This window comes from Protobothrops mucrosquamatus, unplaced genomic scaffold, assembly GCF_001527695.2.
Source record: "Protobothrops mucrosquamatus isolate PMUCROS unplaced genomic scaffold, P.Mucros_1.0 scaffold656, whole genome shotgun sequence".
Lineage (NCBI taxonomy): Eukaryota > Metazoa > Chordata > Lepidosauria > Squamata > Viperidae > Protobothrops > Protobothrops mucrosquamatus.
The window spans coordinates 513,510-538,295 of NW_015386945.1; the positions used below are offsets into that span (position 1 = coordinate 513,510).

The following is a 24,786-nucleotide window of genomic DNA, read 5'->3' on the forward strand; positions in this document are numbered from 1 at the left end:
TGTAGCTTAAAAAGCAGTTAGTAGGAGAAAGTTAACAGGCAAAGAGGATACTGCAATGGATTTTACAGTTCCCTCCAAAAGAGCCAAGCAGAATGCAGGAAACTGTTTTTTCAATGCAGGCTCACAGTCTAGATTAAAGAAAACATGGGATCTGTGTTTCAAAAAATGAGTTCATACATGCATCATTTAATAGCCATGCTTTCTCCACTGAAAGCTGATGCTTCTAAATTGTGGATGGGGATGAGGGTCATGGATCTAGGCAAATCTGGATAAAGTGGACAAGGAAAAGCTATTTTCCTCTTCCCAAAATACTAGAATCAAATTGAATGTATTGGAAGAATCAGGACTGATCAAAGGATCTTTCTTTCTTTCTTTCTTTCTTTCTTTCTTTCTTTCTTTCTTTCTTTCTTTCTTTCTTTCTTTCTTTCTTTCTTTCTTTCTTTCTTTCTTTCTTTCCTTCCTTCCTTCCTTCCTTCCTTCCTTCCTTCCTTCCTTCCTTTTTTTACACAGCCTGTAATTACATTTTGGAATTCAGTACTATGAGATGTGGTGCTGGCTACCAGCTTGGATGGCTTCACAAGAAAAAAAAAAGGCTGGATCAATTCATGGAAGTCTTGGGGATCTATGAATTGATGGCAGTGTGACTTTCCTGAATTTGCTGGGAGACAAATGAGCTTCCTTATGTAGTTGGTTCACCAAATAACATTCTGCTGGACTAGACGGGGCAAGGGGTCTGATCTAGCAGGGCATTGCTTATATTCTTAACTACAATTTAAAAGAGACTGTTGTAGGTAATGCCTTTTATCAAATGGCCTAATTGTCTTGAACACTTCTTTTAAACACATTCTAGGTAAAGTAAAGAAACATTAGAAAGTAGGAAGAGGGTTGAAGAGATCTTGTTTTGTATTAATTGGAAAACAGCCCTACTTTTGATTGTGGGAGTCAATTCTAATTGAATGAACAAAACAGTTTTATAAGGAAATATACGCTTGAAAACCAACAATTCCACTGAGAGGCACTATTAGACCCCACATTCATAGTATACCAGACATATTCTGGTGACCGATATAGCTAAAAACATCATGTGTAGAAAGGGCACAGGCAATTTACGCTGTTTGGTCTACGCGGAGGACAGCAGCTTGATTGGATTCTTCAGAATATTCCATTTCTCCACTGGTTGGCTTGTTTCTATCTTCATAAAGTTCTTGTCTGATTTCTAATGAAGCTCTATAGTCATCATCTTCTTCAACAATTGCAAGCTCAATGTTGTTGTTGATCACCACCTCTCCTTCACTTCCTGACTCTTTTTCCAAGGAATCAGCAAAGGCTTTTCCTTCTTCAGCTGGAGAAGAAGAAGAGACTGGATCTGAAGTGAGGGTGGTCTCTTCAAAGACTGCATGCTCACTACCAGTAGCTTCCACTGGCTTGTCTTCTACTTCTATGGATGTTTCTCCATCACGGATTTTCTTCACGTTGAATGTCAGGGGAGAGACTTTGAAAGATGAGCTTTTGGATGAAGAAGACTTCTGATGGTTAGGGGTAAAAGACTTCTTGATCTTCTCTCTCCGTTCAGGCGAGACAATCTTGGTGCCGATCTTGTTCATCTTCTTTTCAATATTTTGACGGGAAAATGCTTTCTTCAGGCTGTCAACCTTTTTAAGGCTCGATCTCTTGATTTTCTCAGCTCTGGACTCCTCTATTTTCTCATCCATACTGTCTTCTGCAAGGTCATCGTGGGGCACTTCATCCTCTGAGGATAACTCCACGGTGTGCAAAGTTTCTTCCAAGGTTTTGTTCTCATCGACAGGCTCTTCCTTCCCATCAGTAATACTGGGAACCGGTTCTTTCACAAATACGCTGGCAGGGATTTCATTTTCTTCCTGTAAAGAGTTGATATGTGTTTATTTAAGCATCACAAGACACAGACTTGATAAACAAGACACAGCCCTGAATAACATCAATATTTTTCCTTTGGGGTAATGAGGTAAAGGAAGTTGTTTTTGTGCCACAGTATATTCAACCAGTAACAATCACTCACTTCCTATGGAACCGTTCTTTTATACTGCGTGAAAGTAATGAGTTTATGAGCTGTCATCTACTATTAGAATAAAATACATTTTAGTCAACATGGCTATTAGAGACTAGTGCAGCTGTAATCATGCCAATATCTTAACATCATTAAAAACAGGATGCAAGATCACTCCCAATTTCCCTATCACCCCTTCTCTTCTGGAACAGAAATCCTCTCCTGTTAGCTTGAACTTCAATCAACGATATGTCAATATAAATGTTAAACAGTTACCCCAAAATCCTTGCTTAGCACAGGATATGAAATGATGTGGTTGGTGGACATGAATTAAACACTTGGGAGCATTGCTTCCCCTGGCCAAAATTTATTCTCTCAGTACTGGGTTCAACTTACTCTTCTGATATGGATTCAGGATTACTTTTCTATCGTGGCATTACTCCTAAAAGAAGTAATCCAGAATGATACAAACTGTTCTTGACTTTTGCTTCTTCAACAGATGCAGCATTGACTTACCAAATTGGTAAGAATGTCAGAACTTTGAACTTGCTACAATAAGTGTATTTTTGACCTGAGAAGTATAACCTTTACTCTGAGATATGTGGGCTTGTGGCAAGTGAATTTCTTTATGCATTTTTTCAGATTAACTGGTTTCCCTTCCCATGCCTGCATTGTTCAAAATAGGCTGCAAACAGAACTTTGACCTCAAAACTAATTATAAGAACTTGTGCATCTGATTTTTACAAAGGCAAAACACTGACCTATCAGAACACCAATATTATGCCCGGAACTTATTCCAATTCTGGCTCCTTAGTTATTTTGGACTACAACCTTCTATCTAGCATGGGCTGCATTAACATGTGGTATTGATGGGTGGCAGCCATTAAGGTCTGAAATTGCCCCCCAGAATAGTATGGTCTATTCACATCTGGAAGGTATCATTCTCTATATATCCATCCATCATCCACATATCCCTGTTGAACAACAACCAAAAATAATACTGAATACCAACAACATTTTTGAATATGTGCAGATCTCTAGGACAGCAGCCCCAACCTTTTTTTGTATCAGTGAACGGTTTGGGGGGAAATTTTTTTTCTACAGACTGGCGGTTGCTGAATGGGGAGAATGGTTTCGGATACTACCCAGATGCCATGCAGGCACAGATAAAGCTTCGCTCAATAATAATAATAATAATAATAATAATAATAATAATAATAATAATAATAATAATAATAATAATAATAATAATAATAATAATAATAGTAGTAGTAGTAGTAGTAGTAGTAGTAGTAATAATAATAATAATAATAATAATAATAATAATAATAATAATAATAATAAAGTTGGAAGGGAACTTGAAGGTCATCTAGTCCAACCCCCTGCTCAGGCAGGAAACCCTAAACCATTTCAGACAAATGGCTGTCCAGTCTCTTCTTAAAAACTTCCAGTGTTGGAGCATTCACCACTTCTGGAGGCAGGTTGTTCCACTGGTTAATTGTTCTAACTGTCAGGAAGTTTCTCCTTAGTTCTAGGTTGCTTCTCTCCTTGATTAGTTTCCATCCGTTGCTTCTTGTCCTGCCTCCAGGCGCTTTGGAGAATAGCTTGACTTCCTCTTCTTTGTGGCAATTTGCATGGCCAGTTCCTAACAGGCTGCAGACCAGTACCAATTTGTGGCCTGCTCTAGAAGAAACCACAGGGGTAAACCAATGGTATTTGTCACATTATTATTTTTGTTTTACTTTTAATATTGATGGTGCTTTGTTGTATTTTGCAATATTATATGTGGGCTAATCAATGGCCATAAACAAGTTTTCCTTTACTATTATTAGAACGTAAAGAGTCCATCCCGAATATTAAAGAGGAAGGAAGATAAACACCATTTGAATTTGACCTTGAAACATGTGTATTCTCTTCTAATTTTTGCCACACTTGATACAATAAAACTAGGCACATAAACTTATTCTTTGTTTCTTGCTTTTTTTTTCTTTATAGTATCAAGACGGGAAAAAAAGGTGACTAACACTCTGTTGCTATCAACTCCTTGAAAATTATAAACTAACAAACCCACTGTTAAAAAAAATTGTGGCAGGAAACAATGGAATCAATTTAGGCTTAACAATAATGGAACCTTGAGATTAGGACATGTACTACCTAGAATGCTCCTGTACACATATTGGGAGGGTCATGGATACTCGTGCCAAGATGTGAATATAGGAGGGGCATGTGGAACAATCTAGAACAGACAAAATACAAATTCAGTGCAATTGATGGAGGATGGTTAAACTGCAAACGTTCATTGATCAGCTTCCTCAAGTTTCCTCAATATTATTATAGTGTTCTTATACATAAAGAGTTGAGTCCTTTTTTAAGCCAGCATCCTGAATGGTGTTATTCCAAAGGCTCAATATTTCTATGAGAATATCTTTGGCTTTGGGAATGACTGTTTATGGGAAAAAAGACCCACCTAATAAAGTTGTCTACAGCAAGGGTCCTCAACCTGTGGGCTGCCGCTGTGCTGCGGGGTGTGAAAACGGGACACTGCCACATCACGGGGTGTGAAAATGGGCCACTGTCGTGCTGTGGGGTGCAAAAATGGGACACTGCTGCACCATGCAAAAATGGGATGCCACTGCTCCGTGGGGCACAAAACAGGCTGCCGCCATGCCTCAGAGTGCAAAAATGGGACTCTGCCGCACCTCAGGACGCAAAAATGGGCCACCGCTGCACCTTTGGGCATGAAAATGGGCCACCGCCGTGCCTCAGGGCGCAAAAATGGGCCGTTGCCGTGCCTCGTGGCATGAAAACAGGCATGGGGCATGGGGTGCTGTGCCATGCAAGAATGGGACGGGTTAGTGAGTATTACGCAGGTGCTAGCCCGTCCCCGTTGCATTGCATGCATGCTTGTGGCCCTGTGCGCACGGGCATGTAAAATGCTTCTCCCTCCCTTTCCCTCCGGTCTGCCAACCAAGAAAGGCTGACCTCTGGTCTAGAGGACAGTTTAATATCATCTATTTTGCTTTAAATTGAGTATTATAGAAGCAAAGCCCCACCAAGCAACAAAATAATGATTAAACCAGTTCTGCAGTATAAATAAAACTCGTAAAATGTTGAAAATGAAAGATGGTACAGAATCAAAATGTGAGGAAGCCATTTTGAGCCTTGATATGTTTGGGAGGAGTTGTTAACAAAATAGAATATAGGAAATAAAAGGTGTGTAATGGCTCTCTTCTTCCACTTAGGAATTCAAGCAAGGCAATCACATTTTTATTAAAATTAAAATTAAATTAAATTAAAATAAAATAGCAAAGTATTCAGTATATTGAGTCTCCCTGCCACAAGGGAGGTTCAAAAGAGCTGGCTTTTATCAAGAACCAGATATATTAAAACCAGGACACCAATTTGGAGATTTGAAATCATGCTACTTTAAGGAGAAATGAAGCTATAGCTGGAAAGAGATGGCAAATGTGAAGAGGAAATATACTTCCCCCAAAGCACCTGAAGACAGAAGAAGCAATGGATGGAAACTAATCAAGGAGAAAACCAACCTAGAATTAAGGAGCAATTTCCTGACAGAACAATCAATCAGTGGAACGACTTGCCTCCAGAAATTGTGGGTTGCTCTGTCACTGGAAGTTTTCAAGAAGAGATTGGACAGCCATCTGCCTGAAATAGTATAGGGCAGTGGTGGCGAACCTTTTAGAGACCGAGTGCCCAAACTGCAACCCAAAACCCACCTATGCATCGCTGGGTGCCGGGTGGGCGTGGCCACCGAGCGGGCGTGGCCACCGAGCTGTCGGCTTGTGCTCACTCACTCGCTCGCTGTCCGCTCCGACTCGTGCTCGCTCTCAAGCTGTCTGCAGCAAATGCTGCTTCCACAGAAAGTTGCTCCTTTTATAGCCTCTTGCCTATTCCCAGACTGGGCATGCTCGGAGAGGAGAAGGGAGCAGCTCGGCCCAGCAATGGCTCGCGTGCCACCAGAGACGGCTCCGCATGCCGCCTGTGGCACGCGTGCCATAGGTTCGCCACCACGGGTATAGGGTTTCCTGCTTGAATAGGGGGTTGGATTAGAAGACCTCAAAGGCCCCTCCAACTCTGTTATTCAGCAAAAGATAGCAGAAATAGTAGTAATGCTTCATTGTTTTGGCATGGAAAGCAACTATAATTTCTGCATGCCAGAAAAGAAAAATATGCTAGAAGACTCTCCACAAAATAAATGGGTTACAAAAGAGCAATTGAAGTTCTCATCTTGCTTCTCTGCTTTTGTGAAAATCTACTTCCGCATGGCATGTTACAGAAGCCATCAATGAACTAACAGTAGGCTTGCACAGCTTTGGAGCCTAGAATTTTCCAGCAAGTTCAGGACTATTTTTGAAGTTGCTACCTGCATTATCTACTCATTTCTACACACTTCTGTCGTTCTCTTGGCTTCTGTTCATTTCCAACCAGATAATGCTCACCAGATAAAACTCCCCTTCATGTTGTTAGGGAAAGAACAAGGGGAGAGAATCTTTTGACCTAGAACAAGATAGGTATGCCAACCAAAATGTTGCAATTACTTTATTCTGTTCCCTGGGAGAAACTAATCGCAAAATGCAGCAGTTATAATGTTGCATTTGCCTGTTAGATAGTGCCATTCTCTTGCCAAAAACGGTTTCTAGGAAGAAAGGTCACTGCCTCAGCTATCTCGGGGTGAGTATCTTGAATTTATTGCATCTTGTACGTGGTTAAGAAGTTGGGGCTTTTCAGATAACGCCGGTGAAAATGCCAAGTCGGAATTTCAAATATAAGTGATACACTGTAAAAATTCCAGAACTTCTTTCATGAAGCTCCGTTTTTCCCAAGTAAAGAAATATCTCCTATTGTTCTAGGGAGCTGCTTTTCCCATAATCTGCTTGTTTCTTAAGCAACTTGCTGGGAAACGGGAATGTTTAGTTCTGCCTTCAGAAGCAAGAGTTTATAAAGGAACAGTGGCTTTAGAGTACCTTAAACACAGTCATTCAGACAGCCCCAGCACTATATTTATTTATCTATTTATATTCATGAATTCAGAGCTATATAAACACCTCTCATGAAGAATCCCTGTTCTTCCCCTGGTCAATAGTTGATTGTAAGGAATTTTGAGGAAATTATTCTAGGAAGCTACCTCAATTACTATAGCTAAACTTGTGCTCTTTGCTGTCATCCCAGGTGAGTTGAGAGTACGTCCAGCATGCCCACGTGTGAAGAACACCTCTTGACATGACTGAAGAACTTAAAGAAGTCTTCTAGAGAAGATGAATAACAATTCTGCTGAGCGTGATGGGGCTTTGGGTCCAGGACATCTGAAAGGAACCAAGCCTGGAAAAAAATTCTTCATTAAAAACTCCAGATCTTTCTGGAATGTATTGAACTGTCTGACATTTTTACTATTTGTATTGGGAACTTATTGTAAAGCAGGAGCTTATCCTGCAATCTCAGGAAAATGTGTGTGCTTAGGAGGAGATGACAAGGGAATGCAGCCTATTGTTACCGCTGTCATGCCTCGAACCCACACACGTATTTTCCTGGGACTTCAGGCTGTTTCTCTGGGGTGATCCTGGATCCAAACCTCCTTTCCCGCTTGGGATCCAAATACTGTATATCAGTGATGGTGAACCTTTTAGAGACTGAGTGCCCAAACTGCAACCCAAAACCCACTTATGCATCGTCGAGTGCCGGCTGGGTGTGGCCCATTGTCTGGGTGTGGCCCATTGTCTGGGTGTGGCCAATTGGGTGAGCGTGGCTGCGGTGGTAACAGCAGACTAGGTGGGACTAAAAAGTTCAATCAATCAATTCCAACTTTGCAAGATCTTTTTTTTTCCCGCGAGAAGTTGAAATTGACTGATTGAACCTTTTTTTTTTTTTTTTTGCATATGGCGGTGGAGGCCTAAAGCGAAAAGGTTTTATAAAACCCAGCTGAAGGCCTAGGACTGGGGCGACGGCGCGTGTGCCCACAGAGAGGGCTCTGAGTGCCGCCTCTGGCACCTGTGCCATAGGTTCGCCACCACTGCTATATATCTTGCATCCAGTGATGGGATTCAAATATGTGAACAACCGGTTCTCTGTGTGGATGCCACTTCTGGAAGTCCATTCTGGACCTGGGCAACAAAAAATTAGCTACCGGTTCTGCCGAACTGGTGCGATCCGGCTGAATCCCACCACTACTTGCACCTATTGTTTAATATTTAGAAGTCTATGGGCTCTGAGCTTGGTTATTTCACTTGGCAGTCATTAGGAACAGCTATTAAGGGAAATGTCTTCCACAAAGTTTTCAACCCCATTTTAAAACACACTGTGGCTGTGAATTATGTTTATTAACTATGCAACTCAAAAATAAGTGCTAAAAGCATATTTTTAATTTTCCTGTCAGCTCTCCAGCAGTGAACACCTGATCTTTTTGTGAAATGGAACCTCAGGCACTCATTTGTTTTATGTTTAGAGAAGGGAAAGCCTGGGGTTTTCTCTTTCACTTTATTTCCTTATTTAAATTATGGAATGGCAAAACGACTGCCTTTTTTTCTGTTTGAGAAGATCTGTTTCACTTTGGGAGATTTGGGAAACAAGCAATTAGCAGGATTTTTTTCCTGCTTTTACATGACTTATCCAACCATCTGTACAATTTGGCATCTCTTCCACATTCTCTCATCTGCCCTGCAATTTGGGAAGGTAAGAAATAATATTGGTCCTTTTTAAAAACTTCTCCCTACAATGGCATCAGTGCAAAAGAGAAAAGTAGGGAAGGGAAAAGAATCAAGGATCTTCCTGATTTCTTGAGGATTCTGCCAGTGATTATACCCATCTTAGAAAGTGGACTGTGATTTATCTGCCTCCTACATTTTGCCATTGTGTTTTGCCCTGAGGTGGTTTTGAATTTTAGAAAATTCAAAATGGCTGTCACTCTTAAAATGTCTCCCATCTCTTCTTTCCGCTGAGATCTGCCATTAAAATTAGCAAGCAACTGAATAAATTCTAATTCAAACGTGCATCAGATGTTGCTTGTGATCCTGGAAAACAATTCTTGGCCAAACTGGAGAACTACCATTAGAATTAGCTGAACAAACTATAGAATGTGAATTTCAGTTGCCTTGTATGCTACATCTTGTATGAAATACCGGTAAGACTTTTTAAAAATGATTTAAGATACTGTGTGCTCTAGTTTTAAGATACTTTGATAATGTTATGATTATTTTTATGATTATTGTTTTACAGATATTTCACTTAAAGTTACACAATTGCAGTGATTTAAAAATGTAATTAATAAATTAATGGATAAATAAATAAAAAGAACATGGTGTTTCTTTTCTTTAATATTGTTTAGCAGAAAGCCGGATTCAGCAAACCATTGCACAAACAAGTAAAATTTAGTATCAAGGCATTCTCACTTACAAAATATTGGAATACCACAACATAGTTTGTACCTCTGAATCCCTGGAAAAGTAATGCATTTGTATGGATGTAAAACCAACTATGGTTTCTTCCATAAACTAATATAATTATCATCAGTATTAGACTAACTCCATTTAAACCCTGGCACAGCAGTTATCTGATATGAACAGGTTAATAGTAGATGATAGACTTGAGGGTTCATTCATCTCCATGATACAGGTCTTCTCCTGGCATTTCATCCAATTCCCACAGAATAACCCACACGAGCAAACACCATATTTCAGGATCAAAAATGACCAAAGATAAGCATCCTCTAAACATCCTTCCTATTTATATAAAATGGCCCTGGAGAGAGAGCACGGTATGATACGATGGCTGTTCTGCTCGAGCTGTAGGTATTTTACAAGAGAACATTCTGCCTCTAATCAAAAGTCATGTTCCTTGGGAGCAAATTCGGGAAACTAAAACCAAACTGATTTCAAATGAGGATTTTAAATTTTTTTTAAAAAACACAACCTTGACATTAAAAAAATAGAACATCAATTGCCTATTTATTCAGACTGAAAACAAAGGTTATTCCAATTAGTTGAGTTAAATATTAGTGACTACTTAGGATGCATTTACATAAATAATATATAAAGGCAGATGTGTCTGTAGGGGCTGATTCACAGTGAAGGCTTTTTTAAATGTTCCAAATTATTAGCCATGATTAAATCAGAAGGAAACTACACATACTGAAAAATGAAGAAAATATATTTTCCATTTCTGGATTTAATATGGTATGCTTCCATTTACTAATTCAGTAGTACATTTGAATTAGCACTGATTTTAGAAGGAAAAAAAGAGAGGTTTTAATGCTCCTAATGGTTCCTGCCCATAATGAATCTTTGCTCAGAAAGCATTTGTGAGCTCTTCTTTTGTACTACCTCCCAGTGGAAAAAAAGCCAATGTGTCAAAAGTTATGCAGTTGCAGCCCTGTAATAATATGTGCAAATTGGTGCACTATGAGAACATTTAATGGTCTTGTATCCTATGTCATCAATTCCTTTCAGAGTCCATTATCATTTTCTGCATCTTTACCTTCCTAACTCACTTAGTCTTGATTTTTGAGCATGCAGGTGTTTTGTCAAACCTTNTGTTTCTTTCTAATTCCAAGCACCAAATAAAGTGAAACAACTGAATTTCTGCTATTTGCTTCCCTTCTTATTTGTTTCATTCCAAGATCAAACATCTAAAAACTACCATGTTTGGAATAGTCCCGATTACGGTTAGACCCCTATCTCTAATTTATCTGGAAATTTCTGTTCCCCCATACCCTGTTAAAACTCTACTCTTTCAAACACCCAACAATACTTGCCCATTGTTGGGCAGCCTCCTAAATTTGTTCATCCACTGAGTGATACATGATGGGCAGAATAATGCTTCTTCTGAATTCCAAATGGGAAAAAAAATCATGCCACTTACATGATCCCCTCAAAGTAGGAAGGAATGATGCCAAAGCTTAAAAAGGCTTTGCAAACAGTCAGTTCTCGGCTGCTTGTATTTTTAACAACTCCCGCAGCCACAGACAAAGAAAGAGAGGATAAGCAGAAACAATCCAGAAAATCAAAACAAAAGAAAAAATGAGAGGCCTCTAAGGTTTTATCTATTTAAATCAGACATTATCTCCTAAAGGTGCCTCAACAGCACAAATGCCTTTCAGATGTACTGAGCTTCATATCCCAATAGGGGACTCAAGTATTTACTGTTTTGTATCCTGTCCAATTGTGAGGGCGCAGGGAGGGTTATGGGATTCGGTGAAATTCAATAAACCCTTACAATGGGACTTTGTTCCCTCATTTCATCCTTCTGAAATCCTTATTCTCTCTTTATATTTTAGACAAAGGCCAGGGTGTCCAATTATACAGAGGGCACTTTTCTGTTTGATGGCAATTCAAGTCAAGAACCATAAGAAGGCAAAGCAGAGACTATCATGAAGCACCTGGGCAGTAGATGGAACAGATCACCATGATGACATGTACTGTACTGATGACTGAATGTTTTTGAAGCATGAGTATGTCTACACTTGCCCACACGTATCTATCTGTGCAAACAAATTAAATGCAAATACTTTTTTTAGTGTTTTCAGGTGGTGGTAATTGAGATCTAGATGTTTAAGATACGGTAATTGACCGATGCATGAAGAGTATGTCTTTTTCATGGTATAAAGTTTCACAGCATAACAAGAGTTTGCCTTCAGTAAGTTGACAACATTTCTGTCCATGTTATACAAATATGTAGAGACAACTAATCCCACTGCTAAACATGGTGAGTCATCCTATTCAGTCACTAGAGAGGGAAGGAAAGCAAGGGCAAGAGTGACTCTAGAAGCAAAAATGGAAAACAGCCAGCTGTTCCCTAGCACAAAGCCTGAGAACTGCAAAGTAAGGTGCCCACTGCACGATAGGAAAGTTGCCAAGCTTAAACTGAAGAAGGAAAAAGGAAGAGAGGGGGATGCTTTCCTTCTTCAGAGGGCAGTCAACTGTATGAAATGGCTCTGGGAAGCTTCAGCCCAGGTTGAGCTAGCCCAGGGAGGGAGCCTAACAGGTTAGGACAATGTCCCACCACCATACTCCACCCTCCCACCTGCCACAAGGGGTTGACTATCTCCCCACCGCATTTTGAAGGTTTAGACCAGGGGTAGTCAACCTTGGCTCTTTTATGACTCGTGGAATTCAACTCCCAGAATTCCTGAGCCAGCACAGGAGGTTGACTGCCCCTGGTTTAGTCTGAAGTACTGGGAGGGATCCTCCTTTCGCAGCTTATGTTTAATAGCCCACTCAGAAGAGCTAAAAGGAAGTGATTGGGACAGTCTTCTGCATCTTATATTAAAAGAGCCATAATAGCTACCTTTAATATATTGCTCTGAAGATCTCTCAGAATGAGTTACATTAATCCCCCCCAAAAAAAGTGGGGGGAGGGCACCTTGACCTCTGAATCTAAACAGCATTGGCTCTGTTCAAAACTTGGAGAGCTGACTACCAGGGAATCCCAGCACTGCAGCCAAACTTCTGGGAAGACAGCAATGGCAAGCTATTTAGGTCAGCGGTTCTCAACCTATGGGTCGCGACCCCATTTGGGGTCGATCGACCATTTCACGGGGTCGCCAAGCAAGGCTGTCCGCCATTTTTTTTCCCTTTTCCGGCGGGTGCCTTACCTCCCTTGAGCTGGGCCAGCTGGTGGTTGGCCTGCTCCGTCTCTGCCGCTTGCCAGCTACGCCTCGGCCGGCGCAGGGGGCGGAACCACGCATGCGCGGCGCTCCCGGGCAGGGAAAGTCCTTGACTTACGACCGGTTTAGTCCTCGACTTATGACCGGTTTAGTCCTCGACTTACGACTGGTTTAGTCCTTGACTTACGACGGGTTTAGTCCTCGCCTTCGACTGGTTGGGGGTCGCGGCATTAAAAAGGTTGAGAACCACTGATTTAGGTAATGCCAAAAAACATGACATGGATGCAGTCAATAGGAGGAAGACTCACATATTTCCTTACCTTATCAAAATAAACTTCAAGTATTTGCCAATGGGCTGATGTCACTAAGAGCTTCCACTGACACCCCACAACAAAATTTTGCACATGGACTCAAGAACAGCACTTGCTGTTTCAAAAATACGTTGATCATTTTGTCACCCATTCTATCTCTTGTGAAGGGATGTTTCTCCTTATAAGTAAATGGGGAAAGATAACAGAAGCTTGCATATAGCCAGGAAAAGGCAGATTAGAATTTTCTTAACCTCCAGATGCATGCATCAGAACAGTGAGAAATAACATGCTTTAATTCACTCCTTTGTATATCTCATAATCTCAACATTTCACCGACCACCAGCGGTAAATTCTAACCACCCGAACTAACTAGAGGAGTGGCTCCTTACAAGCATGAAATGTATGCATATTTATTTCCACATCCATTTGTTGCTAAACAAGGGCCTTGGAGGAACACACAGTCTCGCATTTAATGAGCTTTTTTTAAAAAAAAAAAATCAAGAGCTAAATTGAAACCGCACACTAAGCAGACACAGGTTCTTTGTCCTCGCCAGCAGAGTTTAGAACTGTTTAGAGAGGAGAAAAAGTGTCAGTTATTTCTCAGATATTTCAAAAGGACTCCGAAATGAAACTACAACCTACTAGATGTATTTGCTTTTAGCATTTCTTCTCCAACTCCCCTTGTTTTGTTTTGTTTTCTTTATATCAGACAATGGTTCTAAATAGCTTAATAGCCTTTTCAAATTAGATTTATGTAACGTAGTAACAGAGATTATCGCAAGAGTTTTGGTCTGGGGAAGACCTTTAGACAAAGGGAACAGGAAGGGGAAGGGGAAGGAGAAAGGCCTGGAACATTATAGCAATGTTTATCATTTTTTTCTGAGGTGTGGCATGACTGTTCCTTGGACAGACTAGGAAGAGAAAACTGCAGCCTCTGGGAACTAAGCAAATCAGTCACTCCCATAATTTTGACATGTATCATGACATGCCCAAAAAAGGCTTATCTACTCTATGCTAACGCACTCATGTGTATGCTCAAATGTGAATGCCAGAACAATTCTGGTATAGGAATGCTGTACTCCTACAAGGGCCTAGCTGAAGTTTCGGAAAGGTGCTTAGCCACTGGACACTTACTTGGTCCTGATCCCAAATCTCACGAAATGCCCCGAGGCAGTAGCAAAGCATGGGTATCCCTTCATCCAGAAGAGGCTTAGAACAAAAGAGCACCAGCAGCAGGATCTTCTCTCTTTCATCTCCATTCACCATGATGGAGCCATTTCACTTTCCAGAAAAGTTTCAGAAAGCTAAGAGTCACGGGATGCCCAAAAGTGACTGCAATCGCCGGGGCATGATTCTGTATTTCTTATCATATAACGCTTATCCCAAATGCAGAACTTTCATACAATCTCAGGGCATCTTAAGCAACCATTTGAACTTGCCCCCTTTATTCCAGATATATATTCAGACTTAAAATACACCCAAATTCACATCAACGCACAGGAAAATCAAGGGGGTTTTAGGCCACAACCTGAAGCAACATCAAGTAACAATAGATAACAGAATAACAGAGTTGGAAAGGACCTTTGAGATCTTCTAGTCCAACCCCCTGCTCAATCAGGAGACCCTATACCAGTGATGGCGAACCTTTTAGAGACTGAGTGCCCAAAAACTGCCCCTGCCCCCGCTCCACCCCCCTGCCCCGACCCTGGTCTGCCCCCCATCCCCGCCCCACCTGCCCACAGGACCACTCGCCGCCTCCAGGGCCCGCCGCAGATCGCCCAGGCAGCCCAGCAGTGCTATGGCAGCCACACCCTCTGCCCGCGCCCTGCAGCATCAACTGCATGATGGGGTGTGAGGGCAGAGTCTTGTCTACGCTGCCTGGCTGCCATGTCCTTGGCTGCGCTGCTCCATGTGGGCCACGCTCGAGGGTGACTCTCCTTCAGGGGGCTGCTGGAGAGGGGGTCGCAGGGGGAGGCAAGGCTGGGGCAACGGCACATGTGCCCACAGAGAGGGCTCCGAGTGCCACCTCTGGCACCCGTGCCATAGGTTTGCCACCACTGCCCTACACCATTCCAGACAAGTGGCTGTCCACTTGTCAGAAATTTTGATTCAAATATTTTCCTTATCTCTCCTATCAATCAGTAAAACAGATCCCTAAAACAGATCCCTATTTTCTGGATTTAAATCAAAACAAAGAAGAAATTGTGAACATTCTGGCTGGTTCTTTCTATCCTTTTTAAAAGTTTATATAGAATAGCTGCAAACTTATAGTTTGCCCTTAGGAAAAGCCCAGAAAAAAAATGAAAATAAATAAATAAAAAGATTCTCCTCTGTCTTTGGTTTAGATGAGAAAAACAGGGTGAGGAGAACAATGAAAAGCAAGGCGGAGGCCCTTCCTTCCAGGGTGAATGGACAAGAGATTAGCATGTCAGCACACCAAACATTTTCCATGAGACCCACTTGATATATTTAAAGAATTATCATCTAATGGAACAGGCGATGTTAAACGTGAAAACAAATGTAAGCTATGCACACATCATATCTGCATAAAAGCTTCCAAATTCCCTCCCCTTTTCAGAGCTAAGCGGAATGTCTCATAAACTTGATTCAAATTTAGATTCTGCATAATCCAGACTATTGCTAAAAAAGGGGATGGTATGCAAACTGCCGATCTTATATAAAAAAAAAACCCAGCAAGTTGGGTTTAATAAGCAAATCTTTTAACAGAGCTGAGTTTCTCAGAAGACTTCTAAAAAGGTGGAGTGCCTGGGCACAAGCTCATTCATTTACTTTACAACAGAAATAGGAAAACCTGTTTTCTGACTGGCTGGCAGTAGGCAGGACTGCTCTTTTTCTCTTTCTTCTTCCCCTCTGCTTCTCCAACACCAGATCCATGTTTCCAAGGATAGATCAAAGTTATCAAAGTTCTGAATTTAATGCCTACGCACTGTAGGATTTTTGTAATTAAGGTGAAAAACACATGAAATGTCCCTGCGAACCATACATATTTCAGTATAGGTAAGGACTGCAAAAATCCAAACAGTCACTAGATGGCAGCAAAGACTAAATGTTTTCATCTACCTCTCGTCTAGGGATAGGCAACCTCGGCTCTTTTATGACTCATGGACTTCAACTCCCAGAATTCCTGAGCCAGCATAGCTGGCTCAGGAATTCTGGGAGTTGAAGTCCATGAGTCATAAAAGAGCCGAGGTTGCCTACCCCTGCAGTCCTACTCTAGGGCGGCAGATCATCAACTTTATTCTACAAAGCATCTTTGTAATCTGAGGTCCAGTAGTCTACAGTGGGTCAGGCTCAGTCTGCTAGATCTTTCCAGCTTCGATTGCCAATTATCAAGATATTGCCATGGCAACAGTTCTGTCTGCTTCCTTTTTCTAAGAATCTCAGGTGTGTCCATGAGCACTGGTATTTATACAGGAAAGAATTTTATTTTGATCGTAATGTTCTAAATTTATTTTAAAGCTATAACTCAACTGAGATGACACAGTGTGGATCAGTATTAATAAATCATAATTACTTTAACTGATAATAAACACCCTTGCAGTAGTTAAATTATGAACTAAACATAGTTGCTAACTAACATGAATTTTTATACCTCTGCTTTTATTATGTTTATATTGTTTTTAACGTGTGGTTGGTCATTAAGACTTGATGGCATGTAATCGATCAAGCTGGCCAGAGCCACATTTAAGAGACAGGCCATCATATAAATGGATTTAATAAACAAATAAAATATAAAATAGTTAATCATGGTTACAAGTAATATAAACTACGATTAACTACTTTACAATAATAAAATTAATTTATAAACCTAATTTATAAATTCCCATCCTCTTTTCAAACTATTTTCGAAGTGACTATCCCTGAAATACTTTCAGAAAATGAGGTGGCCTTTTTGCCACACCCAAAAAGTGCAGTAAAGCTACATACCTACTGTAGATCAAAAGCACTGTGCCTCTCATTTGGAATGTGTGTTCGGGAAACAGATTGCAAATGTTTCAAAGCGAGCCCAGATGGACAGTGCTTTACATTAAAGTTGCTTGCCTACCACCCAACTTGCTTAATGTGTCAAGACATAAAGGCCACACAACAGTTTGGATCTGAAGAAGATGCTTTAGGCCAGAGGTAGGCAACCTTGGCTCTTTTATGACGGCTCTTCAACTCCCAGAATTCCTGAGCCAGCAGTTTAGGCCATACCTGAGTGCACCTGTAAGCACCTTCCCAATGCCTTAAGCTCCTTAAGGATTGTGCTGCAGCAAAAGGTAAGCTATGTGATGGCAAGAAAAAGAGCCTTTTCAAAGTGTCTCAACCTCTCCCATCTTTTAGTTGTGGAGTACACGCTTCCTGAAAGCCTTTTTAAAACTAAAGCAAGATATTCCCCGTGTACCAAATCCTACTCCAGAATTAAGTGAAGTTAAAACATCTCAAAGGAATCTCCCAGCATACTCTTCTGTCCACTAGGGCAGATAAAGACAAAACTGCTGTTTATCTGATGAAGTTATAATCTGCATGTTCAATAAAGCAACTCGGCCTAGGCACTTCCTCTAAAAGCTGGGCATCCTAGAAGAAAATGTCATACGGATCCTGACATAGCTCTGAGCTAGAAAATGCGTATTCATGTGATTACATTCTAACACAAACTGTTGAGTGGCTGTTATATGTGAGCACTGATGTAGAAACTGAACAACATCCACTAGGTAGAGGAAGAAGTGTTTTCAGCACAAACATGTCTTTCAACGTTCATGCCGTTGGTACAATTGGACCGATTGCGAGTTGCATGTGGAGTTTTATTTTAATAGAAGCTTGGTAAAATTCTGATATACAATATGATGAAGGTGAAAATTGATCGTTTATTCATTTCCTTGCTGACGAATCACCAGCTGGATGGTGGGAATGTTTTATTCTTCAGGAAAAAAAAAGTGAATCCAGTAGACTTATTAATTGTGGACAATGAAGTTACTCTCCCCATTTCCTGGTATGTGGCCAAGAAATCACACAAAATGGCAACCAAAACAATTAGGGGGCTGGAGCAATTCTGTTAGGTGGTCCTTGGTTTAATGGCCACTAGTTCAGTGGCTGTCAGAACTTGCAATGGTGCTGAATGATGTTACTTACGGCCATTCCCTGAAGTTCTGGTTGTTGCAGTGCCCTGCGGTCATATAATCATTATTTGAGAAGTTGGAATTTGTGGTCATACGAGGTGCTGGCTTAACAATGTGCTGTGTTTTGCCTAATGACATTAATTTGATACTGCTGGAACTGCTGTTGTTAGGCAGCATAGTCATGTGTCGTTGTACTTTACAGAACTTCTAGTCCCAATTATCATTGTTCAGCAAGGACTACCTATATGAGGACACATTACAGGGTTTTCTACCTTTGGGTGGGGAGAATAAGGGAGGTCAGACAGAACTGCGTAAAATTATACCTGGCATGAAAAAAGTATACATGGTCACCTTTCTTCCTCTTTGGCAGCATTAGTATGGAATCTTCCATTTCAAGGATAGACAGCTTGTCAATTCTGATTGCTGGGGAATATGAGCAGGGTGGTTTTCTTGCATTAAGTTTCTGGGATTCCTATGTATATCTAATGGACTTTTTGTCAGAACAGAACATTGGATCTGATTATCCTCTAGTCCGGTGATTCTCAAAGTGTGATTTGGGGACCCCCTAGTAAATATCACAACATCAATCAAAGCTCTTTGGAGTCCTCAATATTTTTAAGAATGTAAAGATGTCCTGAGATAAAATGTTTGAGAACCACTGCTTTAGTTTGATCTGATCGTCTTACAAATTAATAGCTATTGTAAAGACCATGGAGAAAATAAATAATTATAGCAATTTTAAAGCACTATATAAATATAACAACAGACATTACAGGTGACTTCAAAACTAGTACTGGAGATTAGCAATGTCGTAAAATCATTTTTTTTAAATCAAGTTTCTCTCTTGGTGATTATGCGGACATGTCCATGAGGTGTTTTTGGCGATAATAAGGAAGTTTTTCATTATCTCCAGAGTTGAGCTTTCATCCAAGTACTATGTTGATCCTGCTTACTTATGTGTCATCAAGTCAGTATAGACTCTCAGTGACCATGTATATTTTTTCCATGTATGATCATCTTGCTTAGCTTTTTTTTTTTTTCCAAATCAGCCAAAGTTGGATAGACTATGTAATATATGCAGTAATAAAAATGTACACAGAAAAGTTAACATATTCTATTAGGTTGCAGCAGATAAACCTGGAGAATAAAATAATCTATTCTGTGATAGACAAACTTATTCAACTCTTGTCCCCATGCTTGAGTTAGTTCTAGCCAGCTAGTTATTAAAATGATTATTATTTAACTTTATAAACTCATTCCTATGTTTGCTTTTTTCTCCTTTCGTTCCTTTTCTTTGGCTTTTTAGAGTGGGATAAAAATACTTTGAATGACCAAATAAAGCACAGATGCCACCATAAGAAATAGGAACTCAAGACATTGCTTAGTGATTCTCTAAAATGGGCATCTGACATATTCCACCGCACTGTAGTTTCATCAGCAATAGTTCAATAGTTTGAGATGCTAGAGGGGATCAACACATCGACAGTAATAGATTATTTTGGTGACTAATGAAACAACTGGCCCAAAATGGAGACATTAAGGGACTGCTGTCCTCTCTTTTGACTCCTATACCTGATTAATCAAGTCCTTCAGATGCATTGAAAATACAACTCTACAAATTCTGGGAGCTGTAGTTGTCAGAGGGTGCTAAATTGAATAAAAAAGTGTGGAATCATTTGTGCTGTCTCAGCTTGTTTGTTTTCTTGCAGACTTTTCATTAACCAATTAGGTAATATCTTCAGGGCTAGCTGGATAAAATTCTGTTTATATAATCTTATGACAAAAAGACTCCCACAAACATATTCTCTGAAGGACTACTAACCTTGACTATTTCAAAGATAATATTGTGTAGCTTTTCAAATTTATAATTCACTGGGATATACAGAGATCAGATAATGGCTTATATTATGCTTTGGGACAAAATTGCTCTTCCTCCATGAAAATGACCTGTGTGGTTTATTCTGTTTCTTAAACGTGCAATGCTGAATGTAATTCTAGAGAGAATCAACCAGTCACCTGTCACCAAAACATATGCATTCTTCTTTGGAAGTAACCCCATTGACATCAGGTCAATGCATTCCAAGTACACTCTTGATTGTAGTTTCCCTCCGGTACTTCTCACTGCTAGGAGAATGTCAAGAATCCTAAGCATGGCCCTCCAACACACATGAGAGCAAGACACCCAGTGCAATCTCTCTGGCAACCTGCTTGGTGCTGGATAATCAGAAAAGAAAGTGTGAGTCATCCTCCTTCTTGGGTTGAAATGAGAATTGGTGCCCAATGCATGAGCTGAGGGAAAGCTGCTTATCATTTAAGTACCATATAACTAGATTTGGAAATCACCACCCCTGCTTTTTCTGGAAAGATTACACAAAAGAACAGCTGTAAAATGGCCTGTCTTCCCATTTTAATGACTTCAATTAATGAATTGCTTTGTTTCAAGCATTTGGCTACTTTCCAAACTATTAAAAAAGTTTCTTGCCTCGAAAATCCATAATCAAGCACTTGGACTGATTTACAATTTCCAGCATGACTTCTGACAGAAGGAACGAAATATATTGAACTTTCTATCCTATTCCAAAATAGGGCTGGGGCTTGGGGCTGGCATATAGATGCTTATTAAGTCTGTCCTCACTTCCGAAGGTATTGAGAAGAATTGCTTTGGATCCTGCACAAGCTCTATTGCTCCGTTCATTCAACCAGCCCCACCTTTTCAGGCTTTCATGTGGCTCTGGAAAAAAAAAGTTGCAAGTATTTGAAGGACTCAAAATCAGCTGCATTTTTCGGGTTCCTGCAGAACCTGGAAGAATAGCAGTGGTACTGTTGTGCTCTGCGCATTCTTCTGTGAAGTACTCATCTGAATCATTTTCAAAGCACGCACCACCCTACAATTCATGTCCTTAAAGATCTCCAGTGTTGGAGCACCCACAACCGCTGGAGGCAAGTGGAGGTGATGGACACTGGGATGACATGAGCCTTGTTCCAGCTGTTCTGGCTGAGATCTCACCTGGCCAATCCCACCCCCGCAGCTGTTCTTCATACCACATTTGCTTGTCTCCTGATTACATGTTGTCTAACTTGCTTTATTAGACATGCCAGATGCTGGGAGAGGGAGCCCTTGCCAGGAAAAGAGGTGTCTCTCATAGAGTTTGATTCCAATATATACAGTAGGTGAATTAGCATGGCTTTGTTTATGCCACACAAATCACCAAATGAATTGAAACAAGTCGTGAGCACGGATCAGGCAGATTGGCTGATGACAGGCAACAGAGGACCATGGGTGTCATAAGGCCTAACCACAGCCCCTGTCTGCTGCCCTCAAGTGCCACCCTATTACTTCATCGGGACTGAAATATGCAATTGTCACATCATCTGGCTTCTTTAGGTGGAATGGAAAAGAGAGATTGATCTAAATGTAGAGATGCTACACAGATCTCAATATCATTCTGCCCAGAAGATTTTAATGTAAATACAATGTAGGTGTTCCTTAATTATCAATCCATTTGGTTTTTTTTTTTAATTTAAGGACGCTCTTGTCCAAAGATAAGTAACAGAGAGGGTAAAGGGAGAGGGAGGAAAGCTTTTGGAGCATTTTCATTCTCAAAGTTAAATAAAAAGGCACCATCTGTAACCCATCAAAAGATGGGTTAGATGAGGTCCCCAAGCTTCTTAAAAATGTTTCTCAGCCTGCTTTGGCCTCACCCACCATTATTATAATCCCTGTAATCTTCCTCCCTTACTTACATTGTTTTGGCCACCCAATGCAACCCCAATCAATACCTTAGGTCAGGGGGTGTAAAACTGCCGACCCACGGGCCGGTTGCATCATGTAGAGGCCGCACCCACCCCAGCTCTGGCAATGCAAAAAATGTCACGATACATCGCAACACGTCATGTGTCATGGCAAGTTTGACACCCGTGCCTTAGGTCAATATTATGAGATGCTGAAAATTATAACTCAGGTGTACCTGAAAGCCCACTAGTTTCTCAATCCTGATTTGTTTACTGGATACCTAAATAGTAGCAATTTTCTTTGATCTATGAGACTGGGTTTCAAAAAGCTACCTAAGGGGAATAAGGCCCACTCAATATATATTTTGAACATGCAAAGGATATCCCTTTTGAACATGCAAAGGATATCCCTTTAAAAAATTCATCATGATAAGGATGATAATATAAGAAGAAAAGTAGCATAAGGAGAAGAATTTTTTTTAAGAGGGCACACCAGTAGTGCCTTTATTTACTGTTCAATTAATCAAACAATGTTGCTGACCACCTTCTTAACATATTTAGCAACATTAAATTGCAAACATATGTCCAAGATATTTTACTTTAGATATATATATATATGGTGGAGACTTTGGGTTTCATCAACAGACATAGACATTTTAGAAGAAAGAATAATGCATAGAAATACAATTGTAAAACATTTTTAAGATAACAATTCAGAAGAACGAAGGAGTTAGAATAATTTGTTCAGGACAGGAAAGAAGTCAAACGTTTCTCTCCTAAGGATAATTTTGCATGCCCTAAGTCCAAAATATGCAGGTTAATGTCAACAGTAAAATAAGGAGGCATGAAATTTAGACTCCAATCATGAGTTAAAGAAGGAAATCCTAAAAAATAAGGAAGAAAACATTGCCGATCTTTAAAATTGCGCCTTATTTTCCATTTGAAAAATGCAACCTAACACAGCTTGAAAGCTTGGATTTGACTGCTGATCTTATTTCTACAGTATGGAAGGTGGGGCAGGGCAAATACCTTTTAAGGAGTAAATCTATCTTTACTTTGTGTTACCCATATGATGAAAAGCTATACAGATTGCATTGCCACGCAGGAAAAATACAAAGTGATTTTACTTTTACTAGAAAACAAATGCAAGGGCAGTGATTCATTTACTTATGCAATTGAGAGGACACTAGTCAAATATCAATCCTCAGCAAAGTAACTTGGGACTACTAAACTCCAATGAGTCCAGACAGATATACTTTGGCATCAATACAACAGGCAATTGTTGCTGTTGTGGTCAATGCTGCTGGATGTGGAGAAAGGAATCATTTCAGAGAGAGAATCCAGCCGGAAGTATTTGCCAACAGCTAAGCTGGGTGGGGCTGCAGCCCCAGCAGTAACTAATAATATTTTCCAGAGCCTATAAAAGCAGCTTTTTACTTGATGGAATTTGGGAGCCCAGATTTATGTTGATTCGTTTTTGTTTTTTTTCCAGTTTAGGGATAATGAGTTTCAGCAAGGCTTCAAGTTGCACCAATTTATTAGATATTTTGTACATGATCTACCTGTAAGGGGAAACTAATACTTAAAACATACCAAATATAAAGGAATTATGAATATGTGGAGAAAATGTGAGAGCTACGCTGATTGCAGTACAGGTAATCCTCCACTTACAACATTTGTTTAGTGACCATTCAAAGCTACATCACTGAAAAAAGTGAGTTATGACTATTTTTCACACACCACTGCAGCATGCCCATGGTCACCTGATAAAAATTCAGACACTTGGCAACTGACTCATATTTATGACAGGTGCAGGTTCCCGGGGTCATGTAAATCACCTTTTGCAACCTTCTGCCAAGCAAAGTCAACAGGAGAGCCAGATTCACTTAACAACTATGTTACTAACTTAAAAACCGTAGTGATTCACTTAACAACTGTGATAAGAAAGGTTGTAAAATGGGGCAAAATTCTCTTAACCAATGTTTCACCTACCAATATAAATTTTGGGCTTAACTGTGCTCGTATGTCGAGGTTTATAGTCCACTGTTCCTTCCAGGAGAAGAGGGTATCCGACCGTGTCCCCACTTTGCGCCCCACCTTGCGCCGCGTTTAATTCCCACAACTTTACTTTTGCAAAAGCTCAATGGGGAAGGAGAATTTCTTTGGGGCCCCTCCTCAAACCTACAATCTCCCTCGCTCCTCGCGCATACCGACCTGGAAGATGAGCACCTTGAAGTGGTTGCGGCGCAAGAGCTGCGCGTGGTTGTGCTCCAAGCGCTTCACCTGGGCGCACTGGCGGTCCATGCGGTCGCGCACTTCGCGCGTGTTGGCGCTGACCTTGCGCGACTTCTCCAGCAGCTTGGCCACCGTGTTGCTGGTGGAGGTGTGGTTCTTGCACAGCTTGCTCAGGTCGCTCTGGATGCCCTTCACCGAACCCTCCAGCTCGATCTGCCGGTGCTCCATCTTCTGCTGGTTCTCCTGCACCGAGTCCAGCATGTTCACCAGCTTGTCCAAGAGAGTCAGCACCGTGATGGCGTTCACTTGCGAGCTGTCCCGAATCGCCTCGCCCGGCGCTGGCGGCAGCAGGCTGGGGCTGCGGCTGCCCGAGGGCACCGGGCTGGGATTGCTGGCATCCAGAGGCCCATCGGAGCTGGGAGAAACGCACGCGCTGCTCTTCTCCGCTTGCACTCCGTCCTCCCCCATCGCGACCAGGCTAGAGACGTGGGCCGCTGCGATCAGCTCCCTCTCTCGGGTGTCTTCTTGAGGAAGGCAGGAATGCAATCTGCCCCAGCACCGAGCACCTTGTAAAGGCTTCTTTGCAGTAGCCGAAAACTTGAGAAAAACTCGGCGCAGCCCCGCCCTATCTGATCTCCAGATTCTGAAACCAGGAAGGGTTCAAGCCCGGAGTTTGTTGCCTGCAGGTTTAAGTTTTCCCCCTCCGTCCTTCCCTCCTCGCCCTCTTTTCTTTACGGGCGGAATGTC

At 41.0% G+C, this 24,786-nt stretch overlaps 1 protein-coding gene across 1 annotated transcript; it reads right to left on the reverse strand.

Annotated features, from left to right (window-relative positions):
* Positions 1 to 481: 481 nt before the first annotated feature.
* CAVIN2 (caveolae associated protein 2) lies at positions 482 to 24,786 on the reverse strand. The gene is made up of 2 exons (XM_015817931.1): positions 24,019 to 24,786; positions 482 to 1,880 (listed from the first exon to the last, which is right to left on the reverse strand). Exons 1-2 carry the CDS (start codon positions 24,505 to 24,507, stop codon positions 1,107 to 1,109), a joined length of 1,263 nt encoding a protein of 420 aa, XP_015673417.1. The 5' UTR covers positions 24,508 to 24,786; the 3' UTR covers positions 482 to 1,106.